Consider the following 27,640-nt stretch of genomic DNA (forward strand, 5'->3'; position numbering starts at 1 on the left):
CATACACTTCAGGTTACATACACTTCAGGTTACAGACTCCGCTAACCCAGAAATAGTACCTCGGGTTAACAACTTTGCTTCAGGATGAGAACAGAAATCGTGCTCCGGCAGTGTGGTGGCAGCAGGAGGCCTCGTTAGCTAAAGTGGTGCTTCAGGTTAAGAACAGTTTCAGGTTAAGAACGGACCTCTGGAACGAATTAAGTACTTAACCTGAGGTACCACTGTATGTAAAACTGTCAAATAACCCGTAGCATGGCATAGCATGTGTGTGTTTGTATGTGCATGGTTAACCCAGCCCCACTTCCACCATCCTGACAAAAAAAAAATTCCTTCCCTGCTGTAAAGGTGCTATTTGCTCCAGGAAGAGAAGCTGCCATTGATGCCTGTGCAAAACAGCGGGGGGGGGGGGTTGTTGGGGCTAGGCACATTCAGTGCAATACACAGGTGTACCCTCCACTCCAAGTCGGTTCTTCTCAGACACAGCCCAGAATCCTTTGGGCTCCCATCGCAGCAAGAAGTGGACACAGAGTATGGCCAAGGTGGGTGGAGGAAATAAATATGAAGGACTCTGCCTGCCTCAAGGACATGGAATGTGGAGAGGCAACAGAAGGTAGGATGGTGCAAGATACTGTTCAAAATACTCAGTTTCCTGTTCTCCAACACCAAAGTGGCAACTAACCTCTCTCTCTATATATATAGATTTTTAAATCCATTGTTTCTAGGCTCCAGTTACAATATCGATATATCTAAACCTATGGCCTTTTTGGTTTCGAAGCAACCCTTCAAGGTGACAGAGAGGCACATGAGTGCAACAGAAATGTCTTCTGCTCAGATGATAAGGGAGCAACAGGAGATTATTACCGGTTCAGCCTCACGGAGACGGGCAACAGAATAGTTCAGGAAGTCTACCTCCCAATCGCAGCATTTTCCTTCTCCAAGAAACGAAGGAAACACCCATAACAGTCCTCTGGGGAAGCAAGGCTAGAAAAATCTCTGTTCCCTGCTGCACTCAAAATGTTTTTAAGTCCAAAGGGCACAGCTGCTCACCCGCTCTACCACAAGCTTCCTCCACAAGCCCTGATATGATTCTAGTATCCAAACCACCTTTCCTACTGGGTCAAAAAAAAAAGTAAAGGACCCCTGACAGTTAAGTCCAGTCGAAGACAATTCTGGGGTTGCAGCGTTCATCTTGCTTTACAGGAGCCGGCGTTTGTCCTCAGACAGTTTTTCCGGGTGATGTGGCTAGCATGACTAAGCAGCTTCTGGCACAATGGAACACCGAAAACACAGCAGTGCTTGGAAACACCGTTTACCTTCCCGCCGGAGCAGTACCTATTTATCTACTTGCACTGGTGTGCTTTCGAACTGCTAGGTTGGCAGGAGCTGGGACCGAGCAACGGGAGCTCACCCCGTTGCGGGGATTCGAACTGCTGACCTTCTGATCGGCAAGTCCAAGAGGCTCAGTGGTTTAGACCACAGCGCCACCCACATCCTGGGTCAAATATGCACAGCCTATGCCCAAATCCATCGTGATGAGCACCGCCGCCTAATACAAGCCTCTGTGCATTTCTCCTTGCCACTGCTCTTTCCCCACCTGTGCCAGTTGGATCCAGCAGGCTGAATTCCTTTAAAAACACAGCCACTTCCTGCAGCGAGTGCTCTAATCTTGCTATTTAGCATGAGATGCACAACACAACTTCTACTGCTTGGTGGGCAACATGAAGAGCTCAAGACCTCAGCTATGAACTTTCCTGTGTTATCAAAGCCTGGGCATTTCCAGTATTTGAAACTCCCATTGTTCTAGGCGCGTTTTGCGACAGGGGATTTCATTAGCGCGAGTAGTTTCTGAGCTCTGGGCACAGTACTGCGCCTAAGATTTCAGATGAAAAACACAGTGTGGAAGGAAAGGAGGACCTTTTTCTGCCTCCCCACTTCCAGCTACTCTCCGAAGACTGGAGAAGAGACCCTCTTCTAAGAATATTAGGGGGAAGGTGATCAGGGAAAGGACTAGACCAGGGGTCTGCAACCTTTAAGACAAAAAGAGCCACTTGGACCCCTTTCTGAAGGAAAAAAAACTGGGAGCCGCAAAACTCGTCATTATAAAAATAATTTTTTTGTCACTTTTTTATTATTTCTTTGTTTGACCCCTCAGAATTACTCCTCCTCATAGAAATAAACGTTAAATTAACAAGTTACCTTTTTGTGTGTGTGTGTTCTTCACTCTCCTTCAAAACAGTGACCAGCGTACATGCCCCCTTTCAATGCACTGTCCAGTGTACATGCCCCTTACAATGTAGTGGGCGGGCAGGCGGGAAGGTGACGTCGGGACGGTGCGTGACTAACGCACGCACCGCCCCCATGCGACGTCACAGCCAATACAGCGCCCGCCACAGTGGGGAGTGTCGGGGCGCACAATGCGCCTCCTCCCCTCGCTAGTATCCGCCCCGGAGCCGCGGCAAAGGTGTAAAAGAGCCACATGCGGCTCCGGAGCCGCGGGTTGCTGACCCCTGGACTAGACCATGGGAAAAGTGAACATAATATTTTAGCTGCAGTTCATTCAATTTCAGCTTTGTATTCTCGTTATAAAAAAGCCCGCCTAGACATTCTGTTGTTGCGCCCATAACCTAGGTTTAAGGTGCCATTTAGCTCCTAGCTTTCGTATCTCAGTTTCCCCCCCAGTTTCCCTCTCAGCTCTCCAGCTGTTAGGTGGGACTACCAGCCATCCTAGAGCGTTAGGAAGATAAACAACTTCAGAGATTTGGGGACAGTATGAAGCTGAATAAATATGTGATGAGTAGGTACCACATAATGAGCCTCAAATGACATCACTTTGAAAAAGAAGTGAACAGTTCTCTCGCACATGATTCTTTTTCCTGCTTGGGCATGAAGATAAATCTGTGTTAATCCATGCACGCTGCCACACATGAAAGTCACATCGAAAGCAGACATATACACCATCATCACACCTAGCAGGTGTACACAGGGTGTTTTTCGATGCCATGTGGGAAAAATATCACGTGTGAAGCAGCAGATAACAAAAAAAATCCATGAAAAACATGGGAGAAAACATGTGATGCAGATCTGGAGTTCAGATGCGACCAGGCATTCAATGCCAAATCACGGGGAAGGGGGGGTTAACAGCCTTGAGGCTTTATTTCAGTTTGCCTAAGACTTTTCAAATCCAAACGGGCTAAGGGGCTGCTTAGGGATTGCTGCAGACCTTCAGGTGGCCCTCATAATCTGTCCCTCCCCATCTTACCTACAAATTGAAAAAAAGAAAATGGGGTACAGTGGTACCTCGGGTTACATACGCTTCAGGTTACAGACTCTGCTAACCCAGAAATATTACCTCAGGTTAAGAACTTTGCTTCAGGATGAGAACAGAAATTGTGCTGCGGCGGCAGCGGGAGGCCCCATTAGCTAAAGTGGTGCTTCAGGTTAAGAACAGTTTCAGGTTAAGAACGGACCTCCGGAACAAATTAAGTACTTAACCCAAGGTACCACTGTATATGAGAATTCATGGATCATGATTCCCAAAACAACGTACAAAAAGAATTTCCTGTTTCATACAGGATCTGTCCCACACAAAAGGAATCTGGACGCTCATCTGTCCCAACCCTGCCCTGAGGAACACAATACAACTGGTAAATGGCACACATTGGTAGTTAGGAAGATGGCATTTCCTCTGTTTACACCTGATGGAAATGTGGCTGCCCTCTAGATCCAGCAGAACCTCAAGCTATATAGACAACCGTCCCTTTACTGAATACTGAGATGTGGCTATTTCTGGAGTGGAGCGGCAGGGCAGTAAAACTACTAGGGGAAAACACAGCTTGACACAAAGAGACCCACTCACAGTGGAAGTGCCTGGCCTCACCACCACCAATCCTAGCAGTTTTCAGGTGAGCATCACTGGAGCACACAGACCGCTTCTAACCATCTGGTAGACCTGATGCCCTGTAATCTTTTCCAATTCAGCATAGCAACAATCTGAAAGAGACTCATAACTTGGTCCCTTCCTGCCCTGAAGAACTCAGCATGAGGTAGCCACTGAATGGTACTGCTCCTGTCTGCCTCATTATTAAGACCCAAATGTGAGGCATGGGCTCAAGAGAAGGAGGGAGTCCAGGAGGGAATCCAGGAGCCCCCCCAAGGTGCACTGATCCACAGTATATTAAGGAAGTGCACAGAGCAGTACCAGAACAAGGCCCAAGCCCAACGGGTCAGCTTTACAGAAGGCAATCTCTTAAGGAACAGCCAGTGAGATTGTGCTAAAGGGACACTGGAAGGTGGCAGAGGATTCAACCACACATCTTCGCCTTGTGTTTACTTAGAGACTAGCCACACCTGTGGACACTCAGCTCTAACATACAGGCAAATGATGAGCCTGGGTATCTGAGTCCTAGGTTTCCCCCAAGCATAGGGTGGCAGCTGCCAGGGACCGGGTGAGGAGAAGAACAACCTGAACTCTCAGCCCTCCAGCAGAGGAGAGGGGAAGGTGTCTCACCTGAATCGCTGAGTCTGGTGGTGCAAAGGTCCCGTGTACCGTCGAGCTGTGGTCTGGTACAGATGCGTGAGCAAAGCTTGTCCTGTCTTCTGGCTGGGGTTGTTGGCAAACTTGACTGTGATGGGTTCGCTGGCGCCCAGGGGCTTCTGCCCGTTCAGCCCCTTGATGGCCTCCTCAGCTTCTATCCTCTTGTCGAAGCGGATGAAACCGACTCCTCTAGAGACACCTGGAAGAGCAGGAGTCAGAATGGCATGGGTGTCATATGAATGCTGGCGAGGGCACCTGCTGAGTTGATAATGCAGGGCTACAGTATGGTACAGTCAACCCTCGGTTGTCAAATGTAATCCATTCCGGAAGCCCATTTGGCTTCTGAAGCGTTCGACAACCGAGGCACAGCTTCCAATTGGTTGCAAGAGCTTCCTGCACTCAAGCAGAAGCTGCATCAGACGTTCGGCTTCCAAAAAACGTTCGAAAACCAGAGTTTTGGGTGTTCGGGAGCCGAAATGTTCCAAAACAGAGCTGTTTGGGAACTGAGGTTTGACAGTATCTCTCATCTGAAGACAGACACTTCCCCCTAGCACCTTGCATTCAGTAACATCTGTTCAATTTTCCTTTTTAGTGCCCCTGAATGTTTGAAACACATACAGTATATAAAAGACTGGATAGCCACCATTGGGTAAATCAGACAACTTTAGATTAAGCTTTAAATATCTCAGCTAAGTACCCTGAAATAATCTTGGTAGTTTTGGAAGTATCATCCCTCAACAAATATTGGATTACAGACTCTTTGCAAGTCAATATTTTGAGCTGTGTGGGAGTCACTAGGAGATCTCTGCAAAGGTTGTCGAGAAAAGGGCAGTCCAAAATTATGTGGTGTATTGTATCTGGTGTTTTCTTATTACAGGAACAGAATCTGTTCTGGAAAGGGATTTTTTGAAACCTTCCAAACAAATGGATGAGGAGAATGCAAGTGCTTCTAAGAGGTGATATGGGGCCTGGTACCCACACAGTCTCAGCTTGAAGTCCTTCCCATAAGTAGTATGGATCAGTGTAGCTACTCAGTGGAGTGGGACGCGGGTGGTGCTGTGGGTAAAAGCCTCAGCGCCTAGGGCTTGCCGATCGAAAGGTCGGCGGTTCGAATCCCCGCGGCGGGGTGCGCTCCCGCTGCTCGGTCCCAGCGCCTGCCAACCTAGCAGTTCGAAAGCACCCCCAGGTGCAAGTAGATAAATAGGGACCGCTTACTGGTGGGAAGGTAAACGGCGTTTCCGTGTGCTGCGCTGGCTCGCCAGATGCAGCTTTGTCACGCTGGCCACGTGACCCGGAAGTGTCTCCGGACAGCGCTGGCCCCTGGCCTCTTAAGTGAGATGGGCGCACAACCCTAGAGTCTGTCAAGACTGGCCCATACGGGCAGGGGTACCTTTACCTTTACCTAGCTACTCAGTGGAGCAGGAACACCTGACATATGTAGAAAGCCGTGATTTCTTACTTATTGCTTGACATGTTCTAGGGTTGAGCTCTGCACTCCCAGACACACAGCGGCATCATGGAAAAGATGGGACAAAGAGCTGGAGAAATAAGCCCTACTGGGATGGAGAGTTTACCAGAAATGTGGCACAGTTTGAGCTTGCAAAGAGTCAGAAAGGTGCTGATTCTGGGGACCAAGCAAGGGTGCCCTAAGTGCTTTAGAAACGGAAAAAAGCAGATGGAATTCTTACAGAATTTGACATTATTTGTACCTCCACATACTTGGGGTGACAGGAGAGTCTCTCCTTCCCATTTCCCTTCCCTAGTTACATAGCAATCACACTCTGATTTTCCTCTCCGTGTGCTCCCCACTATAGATGATCCTCTGGGTCCAGGTCTACTAGGAATGTCTCCTATCGCATCTCCAATGAAGTGGTTGGAGCCAGGAGAAAAGGAAAACCCGGCAGGAGTGGCGGAATGGAGCAGGAAGAGGATCAAGAAGCATACAAAGAAAAAAATGCCCTCCAATATGGCATTCCCGCCTCTTCTCTTTTGCCGTGCCTAGAGCAGCCGCCAAAAACATCCTACCAAAAGAGGTGGAACTGGGGATAAAGGGGTTGTCCCTTCCCCAGGTATATTCTCCAAATAAAAGGTTACTTCCTGCCAGTGGTGAGATGGGCTGTGACAACCCACACAGAATCACATTTCTCCCCTACAGGAGAATGGACAACATTTCTATTTTTTTAAAAATGTATGCATGCCATAATCACTCTAAAAGACCGTCTGTGCAGCCTATGCCTGTACTTACTTCAGACGAGGATCCTAATAGGTGTCCTCTTTTAAAACCTGCTCCATCTGTGTATGGCTGCTTCGTAAGAACTTTTAAGGATTCTGCTGATGAAGCAGATCTATCTAGCCCAATATCCTTCTTCCAAAACTAGCCACCAAGTGCTTCCAGGAACTACACTGTTCTCTACTGTTGTCTCCACCACAGCAACTTATATTAGAGTCACGACTAATGGTTTTGGGTAGACTTTTTCCAGTCCCCCTTTTAAAGCCATCTAAAAGCTAGTGGTCCTTCTGGCGACATCTAAAAGCTAGTGGTCCTTCTGGTTAGGGATGTTTTTAATGTTTAATGCTGTATTGTGTTTTTAATATTCGGTTGGGAGCCGCCCAGAGTAGCTGGGGAAACCCACAGATGGATGGGGTATAAATAATTATTATTACTGTATTTTTGGCTCCATAAGATGCACCTGACCATAAGATGCACCTAGTTTTTAGAGGGGGAGTGCAAGAAAAAAAAATATTTAAAGGGAGCGCTGAGCAGAGTCTGTATGCATCCCAGGCTCTGCTCAGCACTCCTTTTCACGAGCCACATGGAGCGTGTTTGCAGCTCTTGGGGGCTTTTCCCCAAGGAGGAAAACGCTAGGTGCACACGCTAGGTGCGGCTCTTTAAAGAGCACGTGGCTCCTGCTGGCTTTTGTGGGAGGTGGGGGAAGGGACAGAGGGCAGCCCCTCAGTCTCTTCCCCCACCTCGCGGAAAAGCCAGCAAGAGCCGCGCTCCCTTTAAAAAGCAAGCAGAGCCTGTGTGCAGCTCTTTGGGGCTTTTCCCGCCTGCCTCCCGCCTGCATTCACTCCGTAAGACCCACACACATTTCCCCTTACTTTTTAGGAGGGGTAAAGTGTGTCTTATGGAGGGGGAAATGCATCTTATGGAGCAAAAAATAAGTTGTTGTTGTTGTTGTTGTTGTTATTGTTGTTGTTGTTGTTATTATTATTATTATTATCACATGTCCTTGGGTTTGCATCTGTGCTTGGAAGGCCAATTCCATATACACCTCCCGTCCTCCCACCTTGCTATAATGGAGACAAACGCTATGGAGGGGTAATAGTGTACTCTTTTCTCATTTTAAGACTGGCACATATTGATTTTTTGAGAGGAACACGCAACTATGGAGTTTAACTGTACCGGCATGTGTCCCATTCCACACATTGGAAAATAAGGACACCCAGATTTGTTGCTATATGTACACTCAACAAGAAACTGCAGCCAATTTTGGCTCTCCGCTGAGCCTATCTGTATAACACATGAGCTTTTAATCCCCCCTTTTTTTCATGACTGCACTCACACTTTCCATTTTTTAGTGTTACGTGCAAAAATGTCATGCGCAAAACCCTTCAGTACAAGCCATTCTTGTTACCTGTGACATTATCACAGAATTCGAGGCACTGAGCAAGAAGGAAAGTGAGTGTCCAGGCTCAATCCAGGCCCCAGATTACAATTAATTTAGCCCTGGGAAATGCAAAGTGGTAATACAATGGAACCTTGGTTCTCAAACAGCTTAGTTGACGAACAAATTGGCTCCCAAATGCCAAAAACCCAGAAGTAAGTGTTCCAGTTTTTGGAAGTCGGACGTCCATTGAGGCTTCCACTTGAGTGAAGGAAGCTCCTGCAGCCAATCGGAAGCCACGCCTTGGTTTTCGAATGGTTTCGGGAGTCGAATGGACTCCTGGAAGAGATTAAGTTTGAGAACCAAGGTTCCACTGTATAGACAAGAGTGTTTCTGGGTATTTGCAGAATCCGGGTGAAACTCCACTGATCCTCAACATGAGAATCAACCTTTGTTTGCCTGTGTGGACAAGGCCTGAGCCCATGTACCAAGTGCGATAGAAAGGTTATGCACATCAGAGCGCAAGCCCATGCAAAGGCACATGATGTCCTATAATGATAGCATTATAGGCACATGCCCAATTAGGCACAACCCTTCCTGCTCCGATTGAAGGACCCCCAAGGACTATGATAAATCCTCTCCTCGCTCTGCTCAAGTCCCTTTGGCAATCTTTTTCCACCAGTGGCACTGGTGGCAGGGTACCTATGCGCTTCTTAATACCTGTGACCTGATCAACAAGGATGCGGGAGGTGATGATGCGCCCATACTGCGAGAACAGCTGCTCCATCTCTTTCTGGCTCATCGTCTTGGGTAGGCCGCTCACATAGAGATTGGCATCACGGATGGAAGCTGAGCTAGGCCGGGCGTAGGACACCTGGTGGCAGAGAGGGCAGAATTACAAACACTCTCGAGAAAGAGCTTTCTGTTTCCACCTCCCACTTCAACCCCAGCAGCTCCCACTTTCTTCCAGGGGAGCCAAGGATTCCGCCTTTATTCCTCCCCTGCCTACCTTCGCATCTATCTTCCATCCTCTTCCTCTGTAAGCAACCTGAGACAGGAACCTCTCTTTTCACAGTGCCATGCATATTAACTGTGTGGTAATAATAATAATAAGAGGGACGCGGGTGGCACTGTGGTCTAAACCACAGAGCCTAGGGCTTGCCGATCAGAAGGTCGGCGGTTCGAATCCCCGCGACGGGGGAGAGCTCCTGTTGTTTGGTCCCCGCTCCTGCCAACATAGCAGTTCGAAAGCACGTCAAAGTGCAAGTAGATAAATAGGTACCACTCCAGTGGGAAGGTAAATGGCGTTTCCATGCATTGCTCTGGTTCGCCAGAAGCGGCTTAGTCATGCTGCCACATGACCCAGAAGCTGTCTGTGGACAAATGCCAGCTCCCTCGGCCTATAGAGCGAGATGAGCGCCGCAACCCCAGAGTCATCCGCTACTGGACCTAACTGTCAGGGGTACCTTTACCTTTAACAATAATAATTAACAATACTAACAATATTGCCACCCAGACTCTGCCTTTACACCCCTTCATAGACTCTGGCCTCCTTCTATCATTTGCACGGATTCGTTGAGATCAGGGTTTCCCCAAACTTGGGTCTCCAGTTGTTTTCAAACTACAGTTCCCATCATCCCTGACCACGAGTCCTGTTAGCTAGGGACAATGGGAGTTATAGTCCAAAAACAGCTGGAGACTCAAGTATGGGACACCCTGATTAGATGTATGGCTTAGGGCTCATCCAGACATCCTTTCATGCCACTTTTCCAGGCACAGGTCCAGGTTTTAAAGCTCTGTGTCCGAGCAGTTTGTTTGTCCCAGCGCTTTCCCTGGGAACACCAATGTCTTACTGCAAACGTCAATCTGCAAAAAAAAAACCCTGTTTGCCCCGATTCAGTGGTAAAATGTGAGTTCTCCCAGGGAAAGTGCCTGGAACAACAAAAAGGATGTCTGGATGACCCCTTATTCTGTGCTGAAGGCCCTGAGTGGGTGAATGTCAGGCTTCAGGGACTTGGCTTCCTCCCCACCCCACCCCATCAGTAGATAAACAGAACAAAGTGAAAGGAGTCTCTTACCAGTTAGAATTTTCAATAATCATAGCGAAAGAACAAAGAATCCATTCCTCGGAATGAAAGTGCTCCCAATTAAGGGTTCCACCCACTTCCTCCCATGTCACTTCTGCGCCTTGCAACCTGATCCCGCAGCCACTGTGCTTTCTGAGCAGCCACCTTATCTGCTCTCCTTGACCTTCAGCTGAGCAGATGGGTGCTTTCCAGCAAAAGAAAGTCTGTTAACTCTCTCTCTCTCCCAGTTCTTCTTCTCCTAGCTCAGCGGTTCTCAACCTGTGGGTCCCCAGATATTGTTGGACTACAACTCCCATCATCCCTGAGCTCTGGCCTTGCTAGCTAGGGGTGATGGGAGCTGTAGTTCAACAACATCTGGGGACCCACAGGTTGAGAAAGGCTATCCTAGCTGTTCCATCACCCAGTTCTTCCCAACTTCTGCCTTTTGAACTATGCCCCTCTGCAAACCATTGTTCCAAATCTATACTGTCCCATGGCTGCTGGGAAGATTCAGGATCCTGAGCAGGAGCTCTGGGGGGGGGGGGAGGCTCCCACCATTCCTCCTCAGCACAGTCCCTGGCAGTGAAACACAACTGTGCATGAAAGGAAAGAGGGTCCATGCCCCTTCTGAACTCAGATATGGATTCCAGCCTTCCTTTCATGAAGGCACCTTGAGGGCAGCTTGCCCACCCACCCCAAACCTCCTCACCTTGATTGTTTTTGTCTGTAGTTTGAGCCCATTCAACGTGTTGATTGCTTTATCAGCATCGTTGGAGTCAACATAATTGACAAAGCCGTAGCCTAAGCTCTGTCCTGGTGGGGAAGAAGGGAAAGAGGTTACAGTGGAGGAACTGCCAAGGAAGGAAGGAAGGAAGAGACGCAGAAAAGGAGGTTTCTTTCAAACCAAAGGGGGAGGGAATAATTAACGTGAAGGTAGCATTTTCAAAAGAGCTGAAACAAAAGCTTAAAGCTCTTCAAGTCTGATGCAATTTTAACATCTGAATATAAAGGTTAAAATTGGAATATAAGGGTTGTTTCAGTGGGTTCAGAACTATCCTGTGAATGCTGCAGTATATTATTTTGTACCCCTCACTCCTTCAGCTCCTGCCTGCGGTGCTCAGAATACAAAGTGTGGCCTATCGAGTTATTTTGGGGGCCTCAAAAGACATGATGCAGGAGAGCTGTGGACCATCTCCAGATGGTTTGGGGGTTTTTGGTTCCTTATTGAAAAGCAGATGTGGGGGTGGCAAATTTGACCACAGCAGAGATAGGGGGTAAGTCGTGCCTAACCCTTCCCCCCACAAAAAAGCTGTCCCTCACACACGTGTGTTTTTCTCAAGCAAGGGAGAAGATAGGGGGATCCGAAATCTATATCCTGCAGGCGAGGAAGCAGCTCGGTGGGAGCAAATTTTGATCAGAAAAATGGTCCACAAGTTAAACACTTTCTCCCCCACCCATGGCTTCTTTATTGTATTTACATATTTATTAATCTTACACCCTGTCCTTCCTCACAAAGGAGCTTAGGGTGACAAACACACAAGGGATCAAACAATTAAAGCATCTTAAGAACTATTCCAGTACAGAAACTGGATAGAATCTGCTCTTTAAAAGTCTCGTTGGAAGAGGAGAGTCTTCAAGCAGGCCACCAAAAATAGAAGAAGAAGAAGAAGAGTTTGGATTTGATATCCCGCCTTTCACTCCCTTTAAGGAGTCTCAAAGCGGCTAACATTCTCCTTTCCCTTCCTCCCCCACAACAAACACTCTGTGAGGTGAGTGGGGCTGAGAGACTTCAGAGAAGTGTGATTGGCCCAAGGTCACCCAGCAGCTGCAGGTGGAGGAGCGGAGACACGAACCCGGTTCCCCAGATTACGAGACTACCGCTCTTAACCACTACACCACACTGGCATACAACAGATATGGTGCCTGTCTGTTATATAATGTTGTCCAATCAAATTCACACAAGTACCGTGTGCATGGATGGGAAAGGCCTATAGCACCATGGTACAGCACCTGCTTTGCAGTTTCAGTCTCTGACACCTCTGTATAGGGCTGGGAGACCTCTGCCTAAAAGCTTGGAAAGCTGTTGCCGATCAGTGCTGACACTACTGAATAGCTGGACCAGTAGTCTGGGAGCTCATTTAGACTTCCTTTTGCCCCAAGCTTTCTAGGCAAAGGTCCAAGCACTTTGATTCCCTTCTCCCCCCTCCCTGTGCTTTCCCCGCGAAAACTCGCTCTTTACTGCTGAATCAGAACAAATGGCATTCCATGGAAAACCTGAATCACCGTTTGCTCTGATTCAGCAGTAAAGAGCAGGTTTTTGCAAAGAAAGCCCCTAGAAATTGCGGGGCAAAAGGTTAAGTGTGGATAAGCCCTGACTTGGTAGAAGACAGCTTCCTGTGTTCCGATGCGTAACAGCATTTTAGCAAAACCAAAAATATTCGGAGATTGGCTCTTCCACACCCTGTCTGTAGTTCAGTCTTGGGGCAGCATGGAATTTGTTCATTGGTTCTTTTCATCCACTTTAGTCGGATGTGGAAACTAATGGTCTAGAGCAGAGCTTCCCAAACTTTGGTCTCTCTCCAGCTGCTTTTGGACTACAACTCCCATCATCCCTAGCTAGCATTACCAGTGGTCAGGGATGATGAGAACTGTAGTCCAAAAACAATTGGAGATGCAAGTTCGGAAAGCCCCTGGTCTAGGGGCACTGCACCCTAGAGGCGAATTCAGGAGGGCACTGCAACACACCTTATGTTTCAGCCAATGACACAACCATCCTCAACAACCTAAGAACACCTACAAACTCAGGTCCCAGAGCCCTAGTAGGAGGGCCTCACATCATTATGTAACTGGGTGTCAGAAACATGGCCATGGTCAGCATTTGCTAATAAACTCTCAAAGGAGTACCGTATTTTTCGCACCATAGGACGCACCGGACAATAGGACGCACCTTGTTTTAGAGGGGGGAGAACAAGAAAAAAACATTCTCCCCCTCTCTGCCCAGCGTCCCTTCAGCGAAGCAGCAGGAGGCACTGCACAGAAAGGGGGAGAATTTTCCCCCTCTTGTTTTCCCGCTCTAAAACAAGGTGCCGTTTAAGGTGCGTTCAGGCAGCTACCTTGGAAGCCTGGAGAGCGAGAGGAGTCGGTGTGCACCGACCCCTCTCGCTCTCCAGGCTTCAGGTTCCTTTCGACCTGCTCTTTGGGGCTGTCGGGGGGAAGACCACCACCAGCCCCAAAGAGCAGGTCAGGGAGCAGCGGAAAGGCGCAGTGGAGAGGCTGCTGCCATAGCCGCGTGTCACCTCTCCAGCCGGGAGAGGGTCGCGGGGCTATGGCGTCATCGCTCCGTAGGACGCACACACATTTCCCCTTCATTTTTGAAGGGGAAAAAGTGTGTCCTATAAAGCGATAAATACGGTATTTTTAAACAAACTGGTTTCAGCTCTAGCCTATGCCAAAGTAGCAACCCTTCCATCGGCTATTAGAATGAGAGTGATCTGGAAACTAGTCCCAGAATCCTGTTTTGGGCTAACAGGAGCACTAGACAACAAATTAACATTAAACAAAAGCACTACTAAAAATCAAGCTACTGATCGGAGGGAGCCTCATTTAATTTCAGCAAGGCACAGACTCTTATTAATAGAAGCAGCAGTTCTTGATTAACAGTCCCTAGTCCAGAAGTCCCTAATAGAGAAACAAGCGGGGCTCAAAGAAAATGTGTTGGGTCTCTGGGCTGCTGCTGTTTAGACCTCCCACCTGTTCAGAGATTATGCAGGGGTTTGGGGTGTGTGTGTGAGGAACGGCTCATTATTTCCTTGGTCACTTTTGTGAAAACACACAGTGCTAAGGTTTCCAAGCACAATTCAAAGTATTGGTGCTGACCTTTATGAAGCCCTAAACGGCCTCGTCCCAGTATACCTGAAGGAGCATCCCCACTCCCCATCGTTCAGTCCGGACAGTGAGGTCCACTTCCGAGGGTCTTCTGCTGGTTCCCTCACTGCGATAAGTGAAGTTACAGGGAACCAGGCAGAGGGCCTTCTCGGTAGTGGCACCCGCCCTGTGGAACGCCCTCCTATCAGATGTCAAGGAGATAAAGTATTACACAACTTTCAGAAGACATCTGAAGGCAGCCCTGTATCGGGATGCTTTTAATGCTTGATGTTTTTATTATGTTTTTAGACAAGCTGTAAGCCACCAAGAGTGGCTGGGGAAACCCAGCAAGATGGGCAGGGTATAAACAATAAAATAATTATTAAGGGAATCATGCTTTTTTTTTAAACCTCATTGCATGCATGTCCTGACTTTAATCTCCACTTCCAGGTTGCTATGAACCATCAGGGCAGATATAGTGAACCCACAGGCCACAGCAAGCTGTGCAGCCCTTTGAAGTGGCTCACCAGCCCCCCCACTTGAACCCCCCCCCCCATCACAACACTGAGCTAGGATGAGAGGTTTATCCCACTCCACCCAGCCCAAAGTTGCAACGGGGCAATGTCCAGACTGCAGCAGTGAGCTTGGTGAGGCTTAAAGCTTCTCCACCAAGCGCAGCACTATGCTGGGGAGGTATCTGCGTGTAAAATGGGGAGGGTGATCTGTGTTTCTGTATGTATGCGTGAGAGCATGTGTGTTGTATGCAGGGCCAGATTTAGGTTTGATGAGGCTCTCAGCTACTGAAGGTAATGGGGCCCTTTATATGTCCTGCTGTCCTTTGCTAACAACAAATTGCTGCTGGTTTTTTTGCGTTCAATACATGCTATATGGTAATTTATGGACCTAATAGGTATCTCAAGCCATTTGCACATGTTGCCATGCAACCCACCCATGCAGAATAGAGGCACCCTATATATAAAAATAAGCAAACCAGTGATTATTTTAGGGAGCAGGCCAGCAGGTGGGGCCCATTACAGTGGTACCTCGGGTTACGAACTTAATTTGTTCTTAACCTGAGGTGCACTTTCGCTAATGGGGCCTCCCGCTGCCGCTGCGCTGCTGCCGCACAATTTCCATTCTCATCCTGGGGCAAAGTTCTCAACCCGAGGTACTACTTCTGGGTAAGTGGAGTTTGTAACCTGAAGCGTATGTAACCCAAGGTGTCTGTAACCTGAGGTACCACTGTACTTACATCATAGGAGCCTACACAACACAAAACACTGTTGCTGTATGTAGGTTTTATTTTGGTTTTTTATCATATATTTTAGAAATGTACATCCAGTTTTTCCCTCCTTTAAATTTTTTGGCGGACCCCAAGAGAGTGGGGCCCTAAGCTATAGCTTGTTTAGATTATACGTAAATCAGGTACTGAGCTTGTGTGTGCTGAACCATGTGGTTGGCGTGTAGACGTTAACCACAACGGTCATGAACCTCATCTGTGCATGCTGCCATGCAGTCCTTGGGGGGGCCAAAAAAAAAAGGTTAGCCACCTCTGGGTTAGGACCTCAAGCAGGCCAACTGCTTCCCCACACCTTTTCTTTTCCCCAGCTCACACCCTCAGCATTGATGGAGGCTACTACGCAGGCATGGGACACAGGTGGCGCTGTGGGTTAAACCACAGAGACTAGGACTTGCGGATCAGAAGGTCGGCAGTTCGAATCCCTGCGACGGGGTGAGCTCCCGTTGCTCAGTCCCTGCTGCTGCCAACCAAGCAGTTCGAAAGCATGTCAAAGTGCAAGTAGATAAATAGGTACCGCTCCGGTTGGAAGGTAAATGGCGTTTCCGTGCGTTGCTCTGGTTCGCCAGAAGCAGCTTAGTCATGCTGGCCACGTGACCCGGAAGCTGTACGCCGGCTCCCTCGGCCAATAAAGCGACTGGGTTGGTCACGACTGGACCTAATGGTCAGGGGCCCCTTTACCTTTACTACGCAGGCTCAGTCCTCCTTGAGCTGCTACCTGGGGAGTCTATTACGGAAGCAGGCAGAAACTATTCTGTCTGTAGGTGGCCCTGTTCCACTGCCAAACTGACAGCTACAGGACCACCCAGTTCAGCATTTGATTATGCTGATGACAATGACTAGTTGGGGGAATTCTCTGAAATGTTCCTCATGTTCTGAAAAGGAAACCTACTCATCTGCTTAAATTCTGAAATTTAAACTGAGAGGTGGCTTGCCTTTTTAAAAAATGTGCTGCAGACTCTTAAGCAAAAACTTCCAAGTAATATTACATGCACATCGCCGCCGCCTCCCTCCTCGCAGCTTTGCTTGTGTCATGTAATAAAAATTTAAAGTCTTATATATATAATAAATGTTCATAAATGTACCAACCAAGCACGTACATAGATATGGGGACCACATGTCTGGAGCAGCACAGGAAGACCGCCCTGAAACCATTTTGACTCCCAAACTAACCAAATGTGTTCTCTGCAAGGAGGGAGGGGGTGAGGGAACCTTCCCATTGTCTCAGGAATTGGGTAATCACCATCTCAAAGGAATGGCCAGACTACCAGGAAAGGCAATCAGATAATGCATTATCAGATAACCTGGCAGACAGGAAAAACAACATTCAAATTTCTGCTGTAGACTGCCTTTTTTGTGGTATGGTTTTTGTGGGGGGTGGTCTTGGGTTACACCCCTTCTGTGATGTATATATGATGTATGGAGGGCTGGTCTTGAGCTCCAGGGCAGGGAATTTAAAATGTCTATATAGGGGCAGGCACACCTTTGTTCTGGGTCCTCTTCCTTTCCTGCGTGTGAGGGGAGCACCCTGTTGCAGCTTTAATAAAGATCAGGCTTACTAGCTGCTTTGCTTCTCAATATTCTCTGGTTGGCCTCCTACCAAGCTAACCCATTTAAGGACTCTGTCCGAGCTCTTGGATACCCCATAAGGGAAGAAGGGCAGATTTTGTTTACAACAGTCACAACCAGGGCAATAGTTGAGTTTCAATCTGGGAGCCTCACAGATGGGACCACAGCTCACATCATCTTTGCCTGACAGTTTTGCAGGCTGGAGCAGAGAGGAGCTGAGAACCCATCAGGTGACCCCACCTCTATTCTACACAGTGGCTTTAAGGTAAGAAAATGCGTGGGCTTGCAGCAAGCAGGCAAACCAGTATAAGGGTTTTAGTAGAAAAATGTGTAAGATCCGCTGACGTATAACAGAAAATGCAAATTGTAGCGCGACACTTTTTAATTCTCTAACAAGATTTTGTCCATTTTCTTTTTTGATTCGTTAATATTAAAATCAACAGTGCCATGAGCTTTGTGCTGCTGACTTCACAAAAGTTAAGACATCATAGCAAAAGTTGCACCTTCAGACACAGACCGAAGACGCCTTCAAACTGCAAAATCACCAAAATGTTACACTTGCAGAGGACAATCTCAAGAGTTATAAATTTTTATATATGAGATTAGACAAAATATGCCTCTGTGCTATAAATAATTCAGGTTTCATTTGACGTTTTGCACTGCTCAAAAAACAATTAAAATAACATATCCAATTTGATAAATGTTATTAATAGAAACTCCAAGGTTTATCACTTTAATGAATGATACAGCAGCTTTAAGATACCCAGATTTCAGTGTCTGAATTAATGTTAACTGTAATTGTGGAAATTACATTTTGCCCTATTTGCCTAAGGGCAAAACGAGATATAGCTTGCATTTCCCAGCATCTTTTGATTGCCCTGGCTGAGAGCAGCTGCAGGGGCGATTAGGACTGTGGCAAGCGCAGGGAGGGAGGGTTTTTAATCCCTTCCCATGTCAATTCTCTTGATGCTAATTTCCCCCTCCCACCTGGAACCATCATTAGTTGTAGAATAACAACAACAACAACAATAATAATAATTTTTATTTATACCCCACCCTCCCCGGCCAGGGCCGGGCTCAGGGCAGCTATCACCAAATATAAATTACAATAAAACATAACAGGGGAAAAAAACAGTTAAAATACGGCTTAAAATACAGCCTCATTTTAGTAGTAGCCCATAGATCAAGACCATAAAGGGAGGAAACATCAGATATTCACCCAAGCCAGCTATCCATGCTGGTCCTACATGGGCCAGCAAAAAAGCCAAGTGAAGATTTATATACCCAATCCTATCTAAGGGGTCAGAGTGATTCTAAGCCAAAGGCCAGGAAGAACAGTTCCGTCTTGCAGGCCCTATGGAAAGATGTCAAGTCCCGCAGGGCCCTAGTCTCTTGTGACAGAGCGTTCCACCAAGTCGGGGCCAGTGCTGAAAAGGCCCTGGCTCTAGTTGAGACCAATCTAACCTCCTTGAGGCTTGGGACCTCCAAAGTGTTGTTATTTATGGACCTTAAGGTCCTCCGCGGGGCATACTAGAAGAGGCGGCCCCGTAGGTACAAGGGCCCTAGATGCTTGTATATTAGTAGTTTGGGAGGGAGAGGGGGTGAGCAATTTACATCAGAGAAATGGAATCGAGGAGAAAGGGTTAAGTCCTCATTTCTTGCACCACAATCCCAATCCAAACTGTTATCCCCCAATGGCTGCTTATTTATTTAGGGGGGGGGATAGAAAAAAATTATAAACTACTCAATAAAAAAGAAATCTCCAAGCAGTGTATATGAAATGATATACAATATTTATTAACAATACACCGAGAAAGCAAATATTTTTAAAACAAGCATATGTAGCTATGTTTTACGTCTGAATAGGCTTGCTGAAATAAAAAAAAGTTTTTAGCATGTGTCTACAGCAGTATGGGGTGGGTGTCAACAGGAACTGAGTTCCAAAGTACAGTGGTACCTCAGGTTAAGTACTTAATTTGTTCCGGCTGGCCGTTCTTAACGTGAAACTGTTCTTAACCTGACGCACCACTTTAGCTAATGGGGCCTCCTGCTGCCGCCGCGCCACTGGAGCACGATTTCTGTTCTTATCCTGAAGCAAAGTTCTTAACCTGAAGCACTATTTCTGGGTTAGCGGAGTCTGTAACCTGAAGTGTATGTAACCTGAAGCGTATGTAACCCGAGGTACCACCGTATTGGTGATGCCACACCAAAATATCAACTCCTCATGAATTTGAAACAACCATCTGGGCCCTTGGAAATGTGCAACTTCTGCAGATCAAAATGGTTAAGAAGGCACAAATGGTCTATAGTTCATGCCGTGGACTATGCCGAGATGGCAAAACTGACTGGAAAACTCAGAAACCAAGAGGATAAAAACTTTATAAGAGAATGGGGGGAAATTCTAAGTTATTTAGGAGACCACTGTAAGCAGATGGAAACATTAGCAGGATTTTGATTTCACTTGTAGTTTAACAATTGCCATGGACAATATGGTTTGATATAAAAATCGGAGTATGGAAGAATATGCAGTATTAAATGTTTATAATGGGACCCCATGGAGGGGATGGAAGTCCTGAGATTTGAAGGAAAGTCTTTATATGGATATACTTTTTGATTCACTGTTTATAACTTTGTATTTGTAAAACTAATAAAAATTTTACACACACACACACACACACCCCCATATGGAGCCAGGCGATTCTTCTGAGTAAACTGGTTCCGAGCTTCTAAGAACTTCGCATACTAAAATATGAGACCCCAAACTTGGCCCAGTAACAAATCAGTAGGCAGTGCAGATCTTTGAGCAGAAGTATAATTTTCTGGTTGGATCTCACCCCTGCCAGCAACCATGCTGCAGCATTCTGAACTAGTCCAACCCTGAAATTACCAACACCTGGACTCCTGTGCCCAAATTATGGTTGCAGCAGTCGTGTTCAGCTGAAGCTGGTAAAAGATGCTCCTAGCCACTGAGGCCACCTGTGTCTCCAGCGGCAAAGGTGGATTCAGGAGCACAGCCAGACTGCGTATCTGCCCCTTCAGAAGGAATGCAACCCTGCCCAGGTCAGGCAAAGTTCACAAACATGGCAGCTGCTCACCCACAGACCCCTGTCTTGCCCGGAGTCAGACTTTGTTTATTTCTCCTCATCCAGTGCACCACTGCAACCGGGCACTGATCCAGGGTCTGCACAGCCTCTTCTGAGTCAGATGTGATGGGAAAACAGAGCTGAGTGTCCTCAGCACAGTGATGGCACCTTGCCCTAAATCTGCTAATGACCGCTCTCCAAAGTGCTTCATTTAGATATTAAATAGCATTGGAAACAAAACAGTGTGGCTTTCAGGACGCCTTCTCAATTCGGTCCGCGGATGGTCCGGGAATCAGCGTGTTTTTACATGAGTAGAATGTGTCCTTTTATTTAAAATGCATCTCTGGGTTATTTATGGGGCACAGGAATTTGTTCATTTTTTAATTTTTTTTTAATATAGTCCGGCCCCCCATAAGATTTGAGGGACAATAGACTGGCCCCCCGCTGGAAAAAATTGCTGACCCTTGTCTAGTGCTACTCTCCAAAATGAACACTCAGAGGCAGGGAGCAGAACCACTGTAACACAATATAAACCAACAGAGCCATTTCAGGAGAATACCATGGTCACAATGCTATCAAAAAGCCACAGAGAAATTGAGAAAGAGAGAGAGAGAGCAAGGTCACACTCCCCTTGTCCCATTGTCAATAAAGGTCATCCATCAGGGCGATCAATTTGTTCCCATGGTTAAGTCTGAATCCTGATTTGAATGTGTCTGTACGGTCATACCTTGGAAGTTGAACGGAATCCGTTCCAGAAGTCCGTTCGACTTCCAAAATGTTCAGAAACCAAAGCGCAGCTTCTGATTGGCTGTAGGAAGCTCCTGCAGCCAATCGGAAGCCGCGGAAACCCCATCAGACGTTTGGCTCCCAGAAATAGTTCACAAACCGTAACAGTCACTTCCAGTTTACGGCGTTTGGGAGCTAAAACATTTGAGAACTAAGCTGTTCGAAAACCAAGGTAAGACTGTATTATCCATGAATGCCTGAACTTGTTCCACCATAACCATCTACCAACTTCCCTAAATAAGGGGGGTTTGTGGCTAGTTGGTAGCTAGTTTGTCCAAACCAATGGGTCCAGTACTAGTTTATTTAGAACTGGCTGGACCACCGCCTTCTCCAAAGTGACAGGGATCATGCCAACATGCAGCAAAGCATTAACCACACTCTGGGCCCAACCAAGCATAGCTCCACTGCTAGAGTTAGTAAACTAAGAGAAACGGGGAATCAAGGGGGCAACATGGCTGGGCAGAGAGCTGAAAGCACCTGTAAGTGGAAGGTGATCCCACCACACATCGAGGCTTGGCCATCGGAACCTGCCACAAATGCAGAGTTAAAGCAACTTTATCATCAAAATGTGCAGCCAGTTGGTCTCAAGCAGGTTCTTGAGGGGCTCTAGTGCGAGTCAGCAGTTCCAAACTGCACAGAGGAGCTCCAGTGGTGAGCTGCTTGAGGCACAAAATGCATCTTCTTCAATGCCTTGTAGGCAAAATGATGCACAGTAAGTGTTTGGTTGACCCTTCAAGGGAACTTCTGCACCGCTTGAGCTCTAGACTTTGTCCAGCCTGTTTCATAGCCTGCAGCTCCTCCAAATACCAGGGAGCATACTGGGTTCTACAAGACCGAAGAGGACACTCAGGAGTGACTGTGTCTCATCTCACCATTCCACAATAGGAACCAAGGTTTGGACAGGATCATCGGGCTTCTCTGCTGCCATGTTCCCCAGAACATTCAGAAATCCATCAGTTTCCATCAAACTTCAGGGCAGACCCTCCGAATGGGCCCACCACAGTTGCAGGGGGGAACTGCCATCACCAGTCCAAACTTTACCAGATGGTGGTTTGACCATGACAATGATTTGCCCTGCACACACCCCAACTTCAGGCCACGCCTCGCATCACTCTGGGTAAAGTCTGTAAATTAAGGGCAGTAAGTTGGACCAATGGCCATTTGAGACAGCCCCCTGGTGGTTGTGGAGGCCATGAAGTTCTGAGTTAGTTCTATAGCAGCCTCCGTGTGGATATTAAAGTCACCTAGGGCTTCCAACACCATGCTAGAGATCACTTTGGCCAACTCAGTCTGGGAGGCTGCTGGGCAGAAGATAAGTGGTTGGTACACTCCCAGTATGCTCCCCTGGCCCAATACCAGGTGCATGGTCCTCTAAGCCTACCTGAAGATCAATAGTTTTTTGGTAAAGGGGATGGAAGTCCTATGGACAATGGTGACACACAGACCCAGATTCTCTAGTTTTGTTTAGTGCTGCACTATGTCCCAAGGTGGCAGAGCAGAGTTGGTCAGACCCACCCAGGTCTCAGTATTCACATCAAGTCACCCCCTACAACCTCAATCAAATGGTGGTCAAGTATGGTCTTATTATGGAATTACCGAATTTTTTGCTCTATAGGACACACCCGACCATAGGACGCACCTTGTTTTAGAGGGGGAGAACAAGAAAAAAATCATCTCCCCCTCTCTGCTCAGCACCCCTTCAGCGAAGTGGCAGGTGAAACGGAGCCCCTTCCATTTCTCCTCCCGCTTGGCTGAAGGGGCGCTCTGCAGCTCTCCGTCTCTGCTAAAGCCAGGAGAGTCTTGCTCTCCTGGCTTCAGCAAAAGGAACCCAAAGCCTTTGGAGCGCAGCACGAGTTCCCACTGCGCTCCAAAGGCTTCAGGCGGCTATCCCTGAAGCCTGGAGAGCAAGAGGGGTCGGTGCGCACCAACCCCTCTCACTCTCCAGGCTTCAGCAAAAGCAACGCGGTGCTATCGCTGAAGCCAAGGAGCCTGCATTCACTCCATAGGACGCACACACATTTCCCCTTAATTTTTGGAGGGGGGAAAAGTGTGTCCTATAGAGTGAAAAATACGGTAAGTAGTAGCAATACCAGACCAGAGAAATCAGCCCATAAGCGACCAGGTACTTCTGGAAGCAGAGCAGCTGAGAAGCGAAGCATTTGGACCTCTGCCTCAGATGGTAGCCAACCCCTCTTTCCAAATAAACAGCTCCGCTTACCCACAATGACCAAAAATAAAATAGCACACAAATAATGTCGGGAAATGCTTCCAGGCATCTTACATGGCAAGTTTAGTTTTGCCCCTAGAGCAACAGACAGCCATATTCTGACACTCAGTGGGCAAGAAGAAGGCCCACCCCCATTGAAGAAGGTTGGTTTCTATTGAATGACATTGGTGTCTTCCTGCCATTGCGTAGGCTGCCTCTCAATGTCTTTATCACCGCCATGTGATAAAGGGTACATCCAAACATCCAAATCATCCAAATCAAAACATTTCAACTAATTGGCACTAAACACACATTTCCCTGCTAACTTGCTTGTGACAAAGTTTGTAGTTTGAGAATTTAAATCTGGGATCTACATTACATTCCCCGAGGGGGGAAATGACTGGCATCCGCTATAAAATATGCCACCCAGTCCCTCTTTCTAGTTTTTGAGATTTTTTTTTTTTTTTTAAAATGATAAAGTATCTTACTAAGTTTCTGGACTGCCCCTTTCAACTTGCTGCTGTTTCCAGCGAGACCACATTCATTCTGCATCCATGAAACGACTGCAGGTCAGGAACAGACAATTTGCAGTCAGGGTATTTTGGGCTTGGGCAGAACAATGCAATGGTGCAAGGAAGGGATGAATTTGTGGTGCAAGAGCCACTAAATTCAGAACTCTCTGGGCTCCTGCCAGAAGGTGGCGGGGGTTAGAGTTTTCTCCTGCCATCCTGCACTGCTCCACCCGTTTCGTGTTTTTCCTCCCAGTGGTATCAATCGGAAGGCAAACTGGGGCATATCTACCGCTGGAAAACTGGTGGTTGCAGAAGAGCAATGCCACTACAGAGAGGCACCTCCCTCTCCAGCTGCAGAGAGCTCCACTATATGTTAGGGTATTTCCGTTCCACCTTAAAAAGGGAGCAGGCTGTTGTGTGTCACAATCCTGCGTACTTCCTGCTCACAGGAAGTTTCTGTTTTGTATATAGCTTTCGTTTTCTGCCTGTTGCCTCAAGACGAAGGCAGGCAGTCATGTTTTCTTTTGTTCTGACCAACGTTGAATAAATCTGTAAAATATGCTCTCCTGGGCGAATCTTCCGTTGTGGAAACTCTGCGAAAAGGGCGTGCACAAGTCCTGGAATGTGGACAGCTATTTCGGAGGCTCGTGTCGCTAATTGACTGATACTATTCCACGGGAGACTGGGAGACGACGTGGAGGCATGATGGCCTTTGTCTCCCTGGCAGTATCTCTACTGTTCCTGGAACACCCTCCCAGGGAACTTAGTTTTGCACCCTAAAAAGACAACCTCTTGCAATTCCCATGTACTTTTCATGCCATGCTGAGCCTATTGTATCTCAGCAATGCCTATCCATCTGTCAGTGTGCATGTGCTTCCTTCCTTTAATGCTACAAATTCTCTGTCGATATTTCAGTTTTCTTGATTAAACTTGATAATTTACTTAAGAGTTAGATTTTGCCTGGATTTCTAAGTATATACTACACCTTATGTGGCTAGTCACACACTGCCAAGGTGTTGCACAGAAGCTCAGTGCACCTGGGTGAGTTTTGGACTAATACTAGCAAAGAACAGAACTTGACTTCAAGCCAAATAAATTGCAAACTGTGCTTAGCTTGGGCTTCCTTCTTGCTTTTATAGAATGTTGGTGGCGACACAACAGGGGACAGATTACATACTAAAGCTACCTAGAAACAGTAAATAGAAGTTATCACATCTGGATCTGAAAGGAGAGAAAGAAAACCCTGGATGTCAGCAGCCCAGACGTGTGACAATCGCCCTCCTGGATTTGGCAATTAGATTAAACGGCGGTCTTTGGAGCAAGCATAGAGAACTGGATCAGGTTAGTGGGCTGGAACCAGATCTTCTGCAAACCCCATGAGCCATTTTGACAGGAGAATTAAGCTGCCCACCTGACAGTCACCTGATGTCACCATTATGTCAGGTGAAGCATTCCCGTTTGCTGACACCCTGCCTGCTGCACAGTTTGATTTCAAACTGTGTGGGCAGTTTGCTAGGCACAGACAATTAGCTGACCTTGGAAGGCCTGCAAACCCTGCTTTCGACAAAGATCTTCATCTTTGCCTTCCCCGCACCTGATGTCTTGTATAATGTCAGGTGGGGGACAGGTGGCCATGGCCTGGGGAGAACAGCCTTGCAGGCTAAATTAGGATCCCCATCAGGCCTAACTAGAGTACAGGGTGTGCAAAGTTTAAGCTCAAATTTCTGCTTAATTTGAAATTCACTGAGTAGCCTTTGATAATTAACATGGCATATCTTCCTGTGCAAAGGAGGCCACTGGGAGAAAGGTGTGCTACAAAAGTCCTGTTGGCTTCATTTGTTCCTTAACATCTGCAAAAGTAGAAGGCTTCCTCTCTGGAAATACAGTCAAACCTCGGTTGTCGAACATAATCCATTTGGGAAGCCTGTTTGGCTTCCGAAATGTTCAAAAACTGAGGTGCAGCTTCTGATTGGTTGCAAGAGTTTCCTGCACTCAAGCAGAAGCCGCATTGGACATTCAGCTTCTGAAAAACGTTCGAAAACCAGTGCATTTACTTCCGGGTTTTTGGCGTTCGGGAGCCAAAACGTTCCAAAATGGAGGCGTTTGGGATCCGAGGTTTGACTGTATTTCACATGAAAGGGTAGCATGCAAACTAAATGGAAGTAAATAATAACAATAAAATCAAGTAGCTAGTTCTGAGGACCAGATGGCCTGAAACCAGACTATTTCTTTATTCAGTTGTGTACTTGAACCTCAAGAAAATGCCCCCCCCCAAAACCAAACTCAAAGTCACAAACTTCCATTTTCAAAGCCACAAATCAAAGCTAGTATTTTTCCCCCCAAAGGGGGCTGTCAAATTTACTTGCTGCACAAATGTGCTGAGAATTCAGACACAGCTTTGCCATTAGTAAATATCAGGTGCTCAAATCTGACCTTCCCTCTGAACAAACACCAGCAACAAGCCAATGCAACAGGTAATCTGAACAGGTACCTCAAGGTCTGGTTTCAGTAGCAGCCTGTGGAGCTGCCCTCCCAACCTTGGCATCAGTACAGCTTACCCAAGGTTGAGACAGGGAGTGGGAGAACAGCTGTGGCATCAGGGCCGCATGCGCACATCATCACGAGGTGCCGAGGTGCCCAGGCAGTCACAATCTCACTGCCACCCTGTGATGCCCTGGCCCTTGGTAAACTGCAGCTTTAATACCAGTGTCAGAAGAAAAGTTCCATGCCACCTCATGGTCTGCTATAGTCTCTTTTCATCATATTCCATCCACAGCTAGTTTGTCATTATCATAAAAAAAGGTGTATCGCGATAGTAAATGACGATATAGCAAATCCTGAGAGAAGCACAAATGCACTACAGTGGTACCTTGGTTACATACGCTTCAGGTTACAGACTCTGCTAACCCAGAAATATTACCTTGGGTTAAGAACTTTGCTTCAGGATGAGAACAGAAATTGTGCTCCGGCGGCGCGGTGGCAGCAGGAGGCCCCATTAGCTAAAGTGGTGCTTCAGGTTAAGAACGGTTTCAGGTTAAGAACGGACCTCCGGAACGAATTAAGTACTTAACCCGAGGTACCACTGTACAGTTCCAGGCCTGCGATCCATTCACCATCTACCAAAAGCTCCTTAAGGCCTCCACAGCCAGTGCCGGATTTACGTATAAGCTAAACAAGCTATAGCTTAGGGCCCCGCTCTCTTTGGGGGAGGGGGGCAAAAAAATGAAAGGGGAAAACCCCTGGATGTACATTTCCAAAATATAAGATATAAAACAAATAAAATAAAACCTACAAACAACAACAGTGTTTTGTGTTGTGTAGGCTCTTATGATGGAAGTAATGGGACACGCCTGCTAGCCTGCCCCCTAAAATATCACTGGTTTGCTCATTTCTATATATAGGGTACCTACATTCTGCATAGACTGGGTGCATGGCAACATGTGCAAATGGCTTTAGATACCTATTAGGTCCATAAATGACCATATAGCATATATTCAACATAAAAAACAGCAGCAATTTGTTGTTGACAAAGGACAGCTGGACATATAAAGGGCCCCATTACCTTCAGTAGCTTAGGGCCTCATCAAACCTAAATTTGGCCCTGTCCACAACAAAGAGAGAAGCTTAATTCATGTACCACAACAAGCTATAAATTAAATGCCACCATCTTAAGCATAATAACTGGCCTGCTAGATCAGACCAAAGGTCCTTTTAACCCAGCATCCTACTAATCAGATGCATCTGGGAAGTCCACAAGCAGGGCTGGGCGACTATAATGCTCTCTGCTGCTGCTTCCTATTAACTGGTCTTTAGAGGGATGCTTCCACTGGTCTGGAGGAGCAGTTAGTGAGGAGGAGCACAGCTGCACACTCAAGCCCTCCTGGCAGATGAGTTCCTACCATTTGCCAAGGAGGATCGGGGGAGGGACAAGAGCCACACAGTGCCAACCTTTCCACTGCATCACCCCTCTTCCTCCTCATAAGTGGCAGTACCAGGAAGCCAGCCACCACCACTACTGAGTGCTCCTGAGATTCCATATGGCCCTTCTTCCTAGCCACTGAAAAATCCCCGTGGATTTCTCTAATCCCAGTTTAAAGCCAGCTAACCGGGTGCCC

General features: G+C 47.2%; 1 protein-coding gene across 5 annotated transcripts in view; it reads right to left on the reverse strand.

Moving 5' to 3' along the window:
• Positions 1-27,640, reverse strand: part of ELAVL3 (ELAV like RNA binding protein 3) — an 83,116-nt gene that overhangs the window by 10,346 nt on the left and 45,130 nt on the right. For all 5 annotated transcript variants that reach the window (XM_053371120.1, XM_053371121.1, XM_053371118.1 and 2 more), the window contains exons 3-5: positions 10,918-11,021; positions 8,863-9,016; positions 4,508-4,733 (exon numbers count right to left, since the gene is read on the reverse strand). In XM_053371120.1, coding sequence (XP_053227095.1) covers positions 4,508-4,733; positions 8,863-9,016; positions 10,918-11,021 — 484 coding nt within the window. The remainder of the gene's footprint in view (positions 1-4,507; positions 4,734-8,862; positions 9,017-10,917; positions 11,022-27,640) is intronic.

This window comes from Podarcis raffonei, chromosome 17, assembly GCF_027172205.1.
Source record: "Podarcis raffonei isolate rPodRaf1 chromosome 17, rPodRaf1.pri, whole genome shotgun sequence".
NCBI classification, from domain to species: Eukaryota; Metazoa; Chordata; class Lepidosauria; order Squamata; family Lacertidae; genus Podarcis; species Podarcis raffonei.